The 12,568-nt window shown below is 41.6% G+C and overlaps 1 protein-coding gene across 1 annotated transcript; it reads left to right on the forward strand.

The window, feature by feature from the left end:
- Positions 1–6,429: 6,429 nt before the first annotated feature.
- Positions 6,430–10,671, forward strand: LOC125900238 (keratin, type II cytoskeletal 8-like). The gene is made up of 9 exons (XM_049595170.1): positions 6,430–6,905; positions 8,099–8,307; positions 8,402–8,462; positions 8,580–8,675; positions 8,807–8,971; positions 9,065–9,190; positions 9,295–9,515; positions 9,610–9,665; positions 9,772–10,671. The coding sequence occupies exons 1-9, from the start codon at positions 6,525–6,527 to the stop codon at positions 9,894–9,896; spliced, it is 1,440 nt and encodes a 479-aa protein (XP_049451127.1). The 5' UTR covers positions 6,430–6,524; the 3' UTR covers positions 9,897–10,671.
- The last annotated feature ends 1,897 nt before the right edge of the window (positions 10,672–12,568 follow it).

Genomic DNA, 12,568 nt, shown 5'->3' on the forward strand with positions numbered 1-12,568 from the left:
ATTTGCTGTATTTACTTACTTATTTACTTTTTATTTGTTTTTGTGTATTTTGCATTGTTTCTGTTATTGTATTTTTTGTATTATATCTTGTGAAGCACTTTGTGAGTCCTCTCTGTGAGAAGTGCTATATAAATAAATTTACTTACTTACTTACTATTTTGGTGCAAAGCTTTGACACATAGTTTATGCACGCAGCTGTGACATTAGCTTTGCAGCTGCAATGACACTTCTGCTGAAAAAAAAAGGAGTGACAGAAACTATGGTCTTGTATGATTTTGTCACTTCATAGAAAATGCAAATCTAGTAAGGGGAAGCCAAAGCCAGATTTACAGTGGTTGTAGGAGGTGGATGCAGTAACACTATCATTGGGTTTTCATCGTGCATTCACTTTACTTTTCAAATAAATAAGTAGTTAATAAATTAACTGCAAGAATCAGGTGAAAAGGTCAACGCTCTCTCATACCTGAACAACACAATATGTCGATTTCCACTGACTTCAGGAACTACATATATGATGGACTGAAGATACCTCTTGAGAGGTGAAATGTCTTTAAGAATCTCAAGCAAGTCCAGTTGCCTATGATATAGCACTTAGGATTGCCATGACCTGGATGACAAGTATCTTCACCAATACATGTCCCCAAAACAGCACACAGTTTATTACCATCCCAACAACTGCAGTTTTAAACATGCCCTTAACGTTGAAACGGTTGATCTTACACTGTAAATCTTTCTAGTTAAGGTTTACGCAACAAAACTAGGTGGTAAAGTTTAAAAAAACATCATGGTTTGGCGTAAAATAAGTACTTTTTTTTTTACCAATGTAATGTCATGTATGTCACATGATAAACGTCACATATGTAATCTCGCATATATCACGCCACATATGTCATAGTATAGAATGCTAGACATACTAGCATGTTATGCTATTATTTTTATTAAAAAAAATCAACGTTGACTGCGGGACGCAAACACCCGTCTCCTGGGTTAAAGTCCTGCACTTGTTTGACCCATTCACCACCCCTCCCCCCAGCAGGAAAATGCCACATGCCACAGTACAGAAACTGCTCGGGAATGGCCCGAGGAACGTGGCAAAAAGCTGAAGGCATCGACCTTCAGATCCAAGTCTGATCAAGCATCCATGGGATGTGCTGATACGTCAGAGGTACCCCTAATCAACGGTGGGGCCTCACTGGACCGGATGCCTCTGACATGTCAAGGCATGGACACATGACCTCTGGAAGGTGTCCTGTGGTGTCTGGCACCGGGGTGCTTGCTTTGGATCATTTGAGACCTGTCAGTTGTGATGTGGGGTACCAGCACTTCCCAAGATGCTCAATCAGATTGGGGTGTGGGAGATTTGGAGGCCAGGTCGACACCTTGAGCTTTTTGTCATTTTTCTGCTGCGGGTGGGCACTGCCATCGGGGAGTACCATCGCCGTGGGGGGGGGGTTACTTAGCCCATAGTGGTGTTTGCGTGGGTGGAAGGTGTCAAGTGGCATCCACATGAATGCCATGACCAAAGGTCTCCCAGCAGAACATTGCATTGTAACAAAATGGTGGTGTATTACTTTTTGTAGGACAATGTACAAAGAGTGCATGAGAACAGCCTAGTGTGTGGAAGCTACCTGTGCACACTTGTGTGTCTTTGCATACGCCCATATGTATTCATGCATGTATGTGTAAATACAATCCTTTTGAGGAATATCATTTCTGTTCCTGGAGTATTTTTTTTTTTACATAGAAGACAAAATGCTTTCAGACAATTCACATTCCCATAAGAAATAATGCAAACACATTAACAGATGGACGCAGCATTGTTACAGACCCTCACCCTGCCCCACCTACTGACACACATGGCCACATTTTGATTTATTGCTCAAGGTTCATAAAGCTATGCAAAAACATGCACACCATCATTTCACACATCTAGTAACATGAACTTTTAACTTGGTGAATGAGGTTTTGCAGTTGCCTCGGATAATCTAGGCTTGACCAGGGTTGAGTTCGTGAGTTATGACAGCCATGACTGATGACATTTCAGACAAGCACAGGCAAAGCTCGTAACGATGTGACCTTTTCTTCGGGTTACATCAGCAACAAGGTTTTCTCAGGATTTCTAGCTTTGCCGCTCCAGTGAAATTTTCATCACTCTTAATCCATGTTTATCGAACTTCTCAATAATAAGACTGTTTGGACCGGCTGTCGAGGCCTCACCCTGTATTGCCCATCGCTATTGTGTGGTTGTGATTTATTAGCACTCAAATATGTGCATTGAGTCCTGGTGTTAAAGTCTGGCACAGCATGAGAAAGCAGTGAGAGAGAGACAGGTATCTGCATGCGGGGTGAGGGTGGTGGCTAGTGATAAGCAAAAGGTCACACAGCTCTCAGTTTCTCATTGAGTTCTGTGCATCTCTTAGTTAAGTTAGGCAGCGGCAAAACTAACACATAAATTTTCTCCAAATAGCTGTCGGACAGCAGAGATTTGAGCTTTAGAGTAAAGTTCCACACCAAGGTAGAAATTAAAGGCATGTGCATGTGAAAAGTTGGGGAAGAATGAAAAAGAATGCAGGCTCCCACTAAACCAAAGGTGCACAGGAGAGAAACAAGCAAGGTAGTATTTGAGTATGGAACAACGTGGATCAAGTGAGAAAAAAGCCAGTAAATCTGTAATGCACATCAGTGATTCATGTGTCAGATTGTTTTCACCAGAACAAGGATCCCCCGACAAAACAAAACAAAAATCCAACATACTGTAAGCCTGAAGCATAAGATTTGTGTGGCAACTTTCTGGCAGCACTGAAGACATTTTGTTTTCTTTCTTATAAAAAGAATCCAATGAGACATATCTCTGCCAAAGGCATTTAGTAGGATAACCTTTAATAACACTTTAGGCTTATAATTTAGTCCTTTGTTTGTATTAATCCAGGCTTGGCTGTTTTATGTCAACTAGAAGGCTTAAAATGTCCAGATTTCAGTTCAATATACAAGACAGAGCAGAAGCTACTGTCTTATGCCCAGGCCTTATGGCTTGTGCATCATGTGTTTTTGTTTTTGAATTTTTCAGCCCCCATGTTAAAAGAATAAAGCAGCTACACTGCCCGCATGTGCAGCATGGCTCAGGCGCAGCTCAGTCTCGCCTATCCTATCTGGGTGAGGTGTTTTTTTTAGTCAAAATAAGCCCCGTTTCCACCAAACACTTTCCGTATGGTACCTTTGGAACCAAAAGTAACTCTTCAGACATGGTACCCAGACCCTAGCGTTTCCACTGCAAACAGTACCCTTGTATGTGGGCGGGGTTGTTGTCACTCACTGCTCTGTCCAGCACTCACTGTATTTCTTCATTACTGGTGGCACAGATGGAAGTCTGCACCTAGTTTATCGTCCACAGAGCAAGGCTGCATGCCAACATTTTCAGAACAAAATAGAACAGGCCATAGTGAGAGTCTCTCTCCATGGGATATTTAAATCTAGCGGGTTTGTGCATTTAGCCCTCCCAAAGCAAGCACAGGGGTTTAGTGTTGCTGTAGCTCACAGGAACAATGCTCCGTGATGCAACTTTTTTCTCCGAGTGAGGATAAGACGATTTGCAGTACACATAACCAGGTCGCAATTAATATAAATGCTTGAAGATCCTCTCATTACTAAAAGTGTATGTCATATAAAAACTAAAGTAATGGTCAAAGCTGTCATATGGAAAATTCAAGGTGTGTTGATGGATTTCCATCATCAACTCATGCATTGAGTAACATCACAGTTAACTTTCCACCTTAAAATTCGCCGGCAGTCGGCCCAGTGAATTAAGTTATTTTTTTCTCCGACTAATACATCCTTTCATTTTATAGTCACAGTCTACTAATAAAACTCTGCACAGTATGAATAGTGTTTACAAAAAAACAGAGCAGAGTGACTGTCGCTATTGACCAGTCAATGGAGGGAGCTCCACTGGATCTGTTTTGTGGTATTTTATTAAGTACTGTGACTTTTGTCTGGGGCCAACCTGGTTTCACTCCGAAGTCCTTGAAATCAGGTGCTTGGGCAGTGACTTGAGGTGTCAGACACTGATGTAAAAAACCTTCCTTTAACGTCGGCATGATACGTGGATGGTCGCCATTATAGTTTAACAGTGCTCGGCCGCATCGGGGGAAATGCAGAGGGACAAGAACAAAACTTAAGGTGGCAAGAGTCCGAGTAGGGGTGTTGGATGGGTCCACCAAACACTGACCTTCACCCAGGAGAGCAGTGTTCACATCCCTTAAGATTATTAAGCCAAACCCTGTTCTTTTTTCCTAAACCTACCTATGTGTTTTTGTTGCAAAACCCAACCACGTGTGAGGAAAAAAAATGTCCATTCCATTGTTGCACTGATGTAGTGCATTTATTTTGAAAGAGACTGTATGCAAATGGTGAATTTCCTGTGAAAATGGAAGTGTATTTGAAAGAAGACAATGCATATAACAGGCAGAACATGACACAGCGTCCAAGATTCTCAACAACCAACACACTCAGGGTACCTTTCACGTTGTATCAGGATGTGGCAGGTCCATGACCAACATCAATATGTGAAAGAATGAGTGGCTGGGGCTAAAAGAGCACTGTTCTGAACACCTTTTTGAGTTCAGACACACATTTTTATTGCTGTAGTGTGGTTTGACCGGTGAGCTAGCCATTAAGTCCAAAAAGTGTGGGCAGGTGGAACACATGCACTGACCAAACTGAAAGTTCACAGAATTGCAAATGGCAAGATGATTGTGGAAGCCCCTCTTGTTAAGATGTAGACACTGAGTCAAGATGAACCTGCCATGCTAAAAACAAACAGATTCACCTCTGCAGAGCAAAGATATTCAAAAATGCACATCTTGAGAATAGCACTAGTCATTTGCTCAAAGACCTAAAAGCAAAATGATGTTTTACTGAACACCAGCCACTATGACTACAAATGACAAATTTAGGATGATGGTAAATGCAAAACTTACGTTTGCATTTACCTTAAGTGTCAAGATGTTGTAATAGTAGCACAAAGGGATAAGAACCATTTAGTCTGCTAACTCAAGATTACACAACAATATTTACCTAACATCTGCTAACATTAGCCACGATCAACTGGTCATACCAGACCAAGTAAGGTCATAGCAGCAAACATCAGTGTACTTAACACTGGTAAGTTTAGTTGCTCGTAAATTTAATTTTACATCTGCAATAAGAAGAATGTGTAATCTGTTTTTCAAAATTCACCTAAAAATAAAAGCATGTCTATATTTAGTATGCTGTCCTTAAAATCACATCTTGATCACTTATTGCCCTGCAAGCATCTCTTCCTACATGACTGGGAGAATTCTGGTAGACTGGTTACAATTTTTTATCTTCACAAATAGCAGTTTGGCTAAAATCAGATGAGGAGAACCTTGTGTATGGATGACTTGTTAGGGCAGGTAAATGTGTGTAAGCAGGTTGTGTTTTCGGGCATCTCATCATTATTAATTTAACTATGCAAATGCTTTGGTAAGATTTTCTACTTGCTGTGGTGGTTTTCAACATTTGTTAAATATACTGTATTCTTCCAACATGTTGCTGATGTCAGATTTCATGCTGATAAGAGTAAATTAATGATAATTTGATGCAACGACTGGAGAAAAATCCTGCTTCACAAATCCTACTAGCACAGACGTATTGCTAAATTATATAATATAACATAAGAATAACACAAGAAAAACATTGAAAGTGTCAAAAATCAAACAAAACCATTACATAACTACAAGGTCGTAGCCATGGAGTCAACACTGTAGGGGTGGGGTCAAATCTGCATCCATCCCCACCCCCCCACCTTTGGAAACTTTGCTAAACAAGTTTCCTACTATTGAATATTATTCATCAACGCATGTACAGCTATACAGTATATGATTTATGGTTTATGTTCGAGGCCACTGTGAAGCTTTTTTAGTTCACTAAAAAGGCAATGGCTTGGTCATTGAAATGGACTAATGCTTGCCTTAGTTGTAACATTTATTTATATATATATATTTTTTTTTTAAGAAAAGGGGATTTCAATACATCCTCAACCTCTCCCCACAACCCCATTATCATCCAATATTCATTTAACTGACTTGTGACCACTAAGCAGGCGACAGGAGTTACAGACTCAAAGAGGCCCTTCTTTTTTCCTTACATAATCAAATTTTCACTCCACTTCTTTACCTCTCACACTCTTCTCCTTCAGCATGTCCCAGTGCAGGGTGTGTCACAGCTTATCTCCTCACGATCCCTCCCTACCTGTTTTACGGGATTGGCCACTCCTGTCATTCAGAGCCAGAGGCGTGTAGGCTGAGGTGGAGGGGAGGCTGTACAGCAAAAGTGAGAGTACAGGTTACAGCGGCTGAAGAGGATCCTCCCCCTTACTCAGCAAAGACATAAAAGCCGGCAGAGTCCACAGTGAGACACTCAGAGGGACTTGGCTCTCCTTTTGACGACATCTCATCGCCTGCTCTCCTCTTCTCAGAGAGTTGACAACCTTTCCCACTGCAAACATGATGATGAGGAAGTCATACTCAGTCTCAGGCTCGGGTGGCTCCAGCAGGAGGTCGCTTGCCCCAGTCAACTACTCCGTACAAAGAACCACTTACAGTTCTGGTGGTGGTTCTGGCTTTGGTTCTGGCTTTGGTTCTGGCTTTGGTTCTGGTGCTAGCTATGGAGCTGGTTTCACATCTGGAAGTGTGGGTGGCTATGGTTTATCTTCTAGCCAAGTTGGAGGTACCTTCAGCTGTCCACCCATCACAGCTGTCACAGTCAACCAGAGCCTGCTGGCCCCTCTGAGCCTGGAGATTGACCCCACCATCCAGGCTGTCCGCACCCAGGAGAAGGAGCAGATCAAGACCCTCAACAACCGCTTCGCCTCCTTCATTGACAAGGTTGGTTCCTGTGCGCTCTGCATGACTGTCTCATGTATAATTTACTGGAGGCATCATAATCTTAGTGTTGACAATTAAAGCGAGGGGTCTGATTTTACTTCTTTATCCTGTAGTTAAAAAGAAATGACTAGAAATATAACAATTTATAGTATTGTCACAGCAATCTGCCCAATATGTGCAGAGCTGACAAAGCAAGACAACTGTGGATCTTATGTCTGTGATGTTGTATCCATCAGTGATTTACAGCCTCTGGGAAGCATATAAAAATCTCAAAGTTCTGTCACTGATTGTGACCCCATCTTACACTGGCAAATCCAAAGTTGGCCTGTTGCCCTCTCTGAGCCTGTGGCGGCCTCTCTGCCCACTATCTAAACATGGGTGGGGATTATATTGCAGTGACTCACCCATCCCTTACCTGGGAGTCTGGTGGAGAAAATAGGAATCTGTGTGCACTATGCCCACAGAGTTCAAAGTCTGTCATTTGCACATTGCACCTATCACCTGGTTGTTATGGGCAACAAGACTGTACAGAGAAGTGCAGAGCAGTAAATCCACTTTCACTTGTCTTTTATGCTACAATCACACATATGTGTTAATATTTTCATGCAAGCTATATGAGGAGTTGTTCTTTTTGTAGAGTCAGACTCTCTAAACACTATAGGTTGGCACTTGGACAAAAACTCACAAAACAAAGCACTCATCCCATAATAGTGCACTGCTTTGTCTTCTTTATCTGCCACACCTAGTTTTTTTTATAGCCGGAGTGACTGTGTGGCCTTCATAGCATGCAACTGAGCATGCACAAAGAGTCATAGGAAAAGACAGATACAATATGTGAAACACTTAAAGCCACAAGCACATGAAAAATCTGGAAAGAACATTTTGTTTTAAGAAGGAAAAATTGATGATGTGTGAGCACTACTGAAATTGCTTGAACAGCAAACATGAATAAATGCCATCATAAATTACGATTGTCGTCACAAGGGTGTAGCAATTACAATTTGTAGCTATCTACACAATCATGTAGGCAACAACGACACCAAGGACACACCCTTCAAATCAGTTTTGCACTAATACCTCCCATTAAAAATGTCCTGATTTTTTTCAATTGAGGCTATTTATTAACTATTATTTATAGAAAATGCTTTCTGTAACAACATCTGACACTCTTCCCTGGTTTTGTGTCTCCACAGGTCCGTTTCCTTGAGCAGCAGAACAAGATGCTAGAGACCAAATGGAGCCTCCTGCAGGACCAGACCACCACCCGCTCCAACATTGATGCAATGTTCGAGGCCTACATTGCCAACCTGCGCAGACAGCTCGACGGGCTGGGCAATGAGAAGGTCAAGCTGGAGGGAGAACTGAGAAACATGCAGGGCCAGGTTGAGGATTTCAAGAAGAAGTGAGTGCTTGCATGACATACAACAAATACATGACAGTGAGCAGATGTTCAAAGTGGAGCAGATTTACTAAAGTGTTGCCTCGTGTTTCTTCAGGTATGAAGATGAAATCAACAAACGTGCAGCTGCAGAGAATGAGTTTGTGCTCCTGAAGAAGGTGCAAATACATCAAGATGACCATTATCATGACTATTATTATTATCTTAATTCCAGGGTTTAGCACAATGTGACCAGTTGTAACACTTCCTGCTTCTACATGACTGTCTTCTTCCAGGATGTTGATGCTGCCTACATGAACAAGGTGGAGCTGGAAGCCAGGGTGGATGCTCTTCAGGATGAGATCAACTTCCTCAGAGCCGTCTATGAGGCTGTACGTGTCTATAGTATCTCATAGTTCATGATTCTCTAATAACCATTTGAGTTAAAGCTGATGATCATCCACTCGTTGTGTAAATCAAACAGACAGAGGTAACTGTTGTGTAACAACTGTTGGTTCTGTAGGAGCTTCGTGAGCTGCAGAGCCAGATCAAGGACACCTCCGTCATTGTGGAGATGGACAACAGCCGTAACCTGGACATGGATGCTATCGTGGCTGAAGTGCGTGCTCAGTATGAGGACATTGCCAACCGCAGCAGGGCTGAAGCCGAGAGCTGGTACAAACAGAAGGTGAGTAAAAATTTAAGTTGTGGTATATCCTGTGTCTCTTTAAACACCTCTGGATCATGTTCTTGATACATCTTGTTGTGTTTTTTATAATAGTACGAGGAGATGCAGACCTCTGCCGGACAGTATGGAGATGACCTGCGCACAACCAAAGCTGAGATTGCTGAGCTGAACCGCATGATCGCCCGTATTCAGAATGAGATTGAGGCTGTCAAGGGACAGGTATATTTTAAGACCTTCTCATGGCTGATGCCTTTTAATGAACACACTTCATTGTTTGAAAGGATTTGCAGTTATTAAACCACCTGTGACATGACTTTCCTCAGAGGGCCAGCCTTGAGGCTCAGATCGCAGAGGCTGAGGAGCGCGGTGAGCTGGCAGTGAAGGATGCCAAGCTCCGCATCAGGGACCTGGAGGATGCTCTGCAGAGAGCCAAGCAGGACATGGCTCGCCAGGTGCGTGAATACCAGGAGCTGATGAACGTCAAGCTGGCCCTGGACATCGAAATCGCTACCTACAGGAAACTGCTGGAAGGAGAGGAGTCCAGGTGGGATAAACTTGATTATTTCATGTAGATTCATGGCTGCAGCATCAGCTTCAACTCTGAATGAAGAACTAACCCGTCATTATTTCTCCATTAGACTGGCCAGCGGAGGCTCCAACGCAACCATCCACGTGCAGCAGACCAGTGGAGGTGGTAAGTTTCAAATTTTATACATCATTATCATAAGTAATATGTGAACCAACAGACCACACTGACAGATGGAGGAATGATAACACTTACATGTTTTTTTCTGCTCCAGGACTCCAGAGCTCCAGCAGTGGATTCGGCTATGGGGGCAGCTTGTCTGGTGGTTATGGCGGTCTGAGTGGTGGTACTATTACCAAGTCCACAGTCTCAACATCCAGTTCCATGAGACGCTATTAAAAAGGAGAGCCGTCCCTCTTCCCCTTCAAAAACTCTTGAATTGAATCTAAATTTGTACCCATTCATGGTGCTATGCAGTACTGTAAAGCATGCTCAACAAGATAGCTGGATATATTGTGTTACACTGCTACCAACTGTGTTTCAGGGATGACTGGCTGCATTTCTTACTCCGCTCTGATTAACAACATTTAACAAGAGTTTCTGAAGGTAAACATGGCCTTAAACACACAAGGGCCAGGTCAGTCCTTTCTGCACTGACATTCAAGAAATACAGACACAAGGTTTTTAAGGAGCGTAAAAACTAAGCAAGGAAAGCATTTGAAAATCTGTACTCAATTCTGTCAACTTAGATACTCTTTGTACTGTAGTGCACTAATAAACTGGTCTGAGATAAGATCATGTGTATCATATGTGCAGGACAACTTAATTCTTATGCTCCAGTTTTGGGTGTATGTCCTCATTCCTACATTTGAGTGCTGATTTTAGTAAGGGGAACAAGTCACTGACCGAATCTGATCACTGGAGAAACACAAAATTTAAAATTTGCATGATAAATGTTTACAGTTTCCCTTTGAACTGATTGGCTATTGATTTGTTCATTTTACCGTTCTGCCAAATGGTTCCATGCTTAGTTTTACCTCTCCTTCCCTTCAAGATGAGACAATGTTGAAACCAGATTTATTTTTGTGAAAGCCACTTCCTCGCAACATGACTGATAAATGTTGCAGCAACTGACATCAAATGAATCTGAATAAAATAAATCTGAGAACTAAAATGACTGCCTCTCACTCTCATTATTGTTGTCACAAATGAAAGAAACAGCACAGGAGGGTTTTACTTAAAGGAGCTGTGTGAGATCTGTGATTCAGAGTATGAAATGACCTCTTGAGCATCAAGCACTTAACTTCCTGCATTCTGGTGAATTTCTATGCACCAATTTGTGCCTTTTCTGCATGTAAATGTTTAAAATGATCTCAACCAAAAATCTTCTTCAACTTTCCTGTTTTAATTGTGGGGGACAAATACTCATGTTGAAATACTGAGGGGGATGTGTCCCCTGCGTCCCACCAGAAATCTACATCAATGGATTCAGTCAGTGTTGTTGATCCAGTTATAATATGTTTTATCTTATTTGAATGCAAAATGTGCACCATGAAGAATGAAAATAAAACTCAATCAATAGTTCATTCAGTGCTGAAAACGCTGCAAAAAAATGTCAGTGTTGATTCGGTTTGCAAAATCAATACCTAATTCAACACAAAACTGTGATTCCTCCATGTTGAAAAGTAAGACACCGAAAGGGCATTGTAAAATCAACACTGATTCACTTTGTAAAATCAAAGCAAAATTCATTAGTGACTCAATCTTGATCCACAATCAACCTTTAATTCACACTTAAATAATGCTGAAACTCTGGCTGTGAATTCTACACTGTCACTTCTAGTAAATATGAAAATCATGATTCATAAAGGTTTTATATCCACAAAGCTTCACTCCTTACAACTCAGCAAGGACACACAAAAACTGAAAAACAGAGACTTTGATATTTCACCACTGAACTGCTTTTGCAGTTTAAACATCAGCTGTCATGGGCATGCTCAGTTTTGCCATATCTTAGAGTGGCTGTGGATTGTCACTAGTGTTTTGGAGTAACTAGATTCATGTTACGGAGTTGCATGATTCAGTTACACAATAAATATGACTGTAATCCATAACACTTACTGAGAAAAATATGTCAGTAAATTACAGTTTCTAAACAAAATGTTGGTGTTAAAAATGTCACATCTGCATATACTCTATTTGGTAAAAAGCTTATGTGTAGAACATAACATACGCTTTATTGCTTTGCATCTTTTTGTCATGTGGGAATGCCTTCTTTTGGCATATTTCCTGACAAGGCCAGTCAGCAAAGCTGCTGGGACAAATTTGACAGCAACACCATCGGGGTAGGATGGCTTAGAAGAAGCTGTCTCTATGTCCAGACAGGCTCCATTTATTTGGCAGTATGTGCTAAAATGTTTGTTTTGAACTGGTTCTTGTTTGAATTTGCACCACCTCTAGCCTGCCAATCAAAGTACTGTGCATTGCTCTGAGCAGGAACAGAGCATGTGACTGATATCGGGTGACACCATTGTGTGCTCTCCTTCCTGCCTGTCAGCATGGAGCGCTGCCATTTTCCCTACTCTGCTCCTTGCTGAGCTGTTGCAGTGTGTTACCTTGTTTGCGCTTTCTCACAGCATTAGGCAATAAAAGTTGCTTTGTTGCTCAGTTTCAAACATCTGTTAGAAAAGTAATCAATAGAATTTATAAGTTACATTATTTTGATAACCAAAGTGAAATAGTTACATTACTTATTATATTTTAACAGCGTAATTAGTCTGTAACCATTTAAAAAGTAATCTTCCCAACAATGCAAATGCTCTGTTACCTGCTAGTTTATGTTGAGTACATTATCTGAATCTGCCTGTACGATGGATTCTGTCATAAACCAAACCCATGCTGCTCACGGAGTGACAGCTCAAACCTTGACAGGCCTCCCTTTAAACTCCATGGACAGAAAAGACATATTTTATCCTGTCTTGACCGCACACAGCTGATGAGCACAAGACACCTGTGGAAGAGGAGCACAAGAAACGTGAGCATGATGGCAGAGAAATGGTGCCTGAGACTTC

Source organism: Epinephelus fuscoguttatus, linkage group LG1 (assembly GCF_011397635.1).
Source record: "Epinephelus fuscoguttatus linkage group LG1, E.fuscoguttatus.final_Chr_v1".
NCBI classification, from domain to species: Eukaryota; Metazoa; Chordata; class Actinopteri; order Perciformes; family Serranidae; genus Epinephelus; species Epinephelus fuscoguttatus.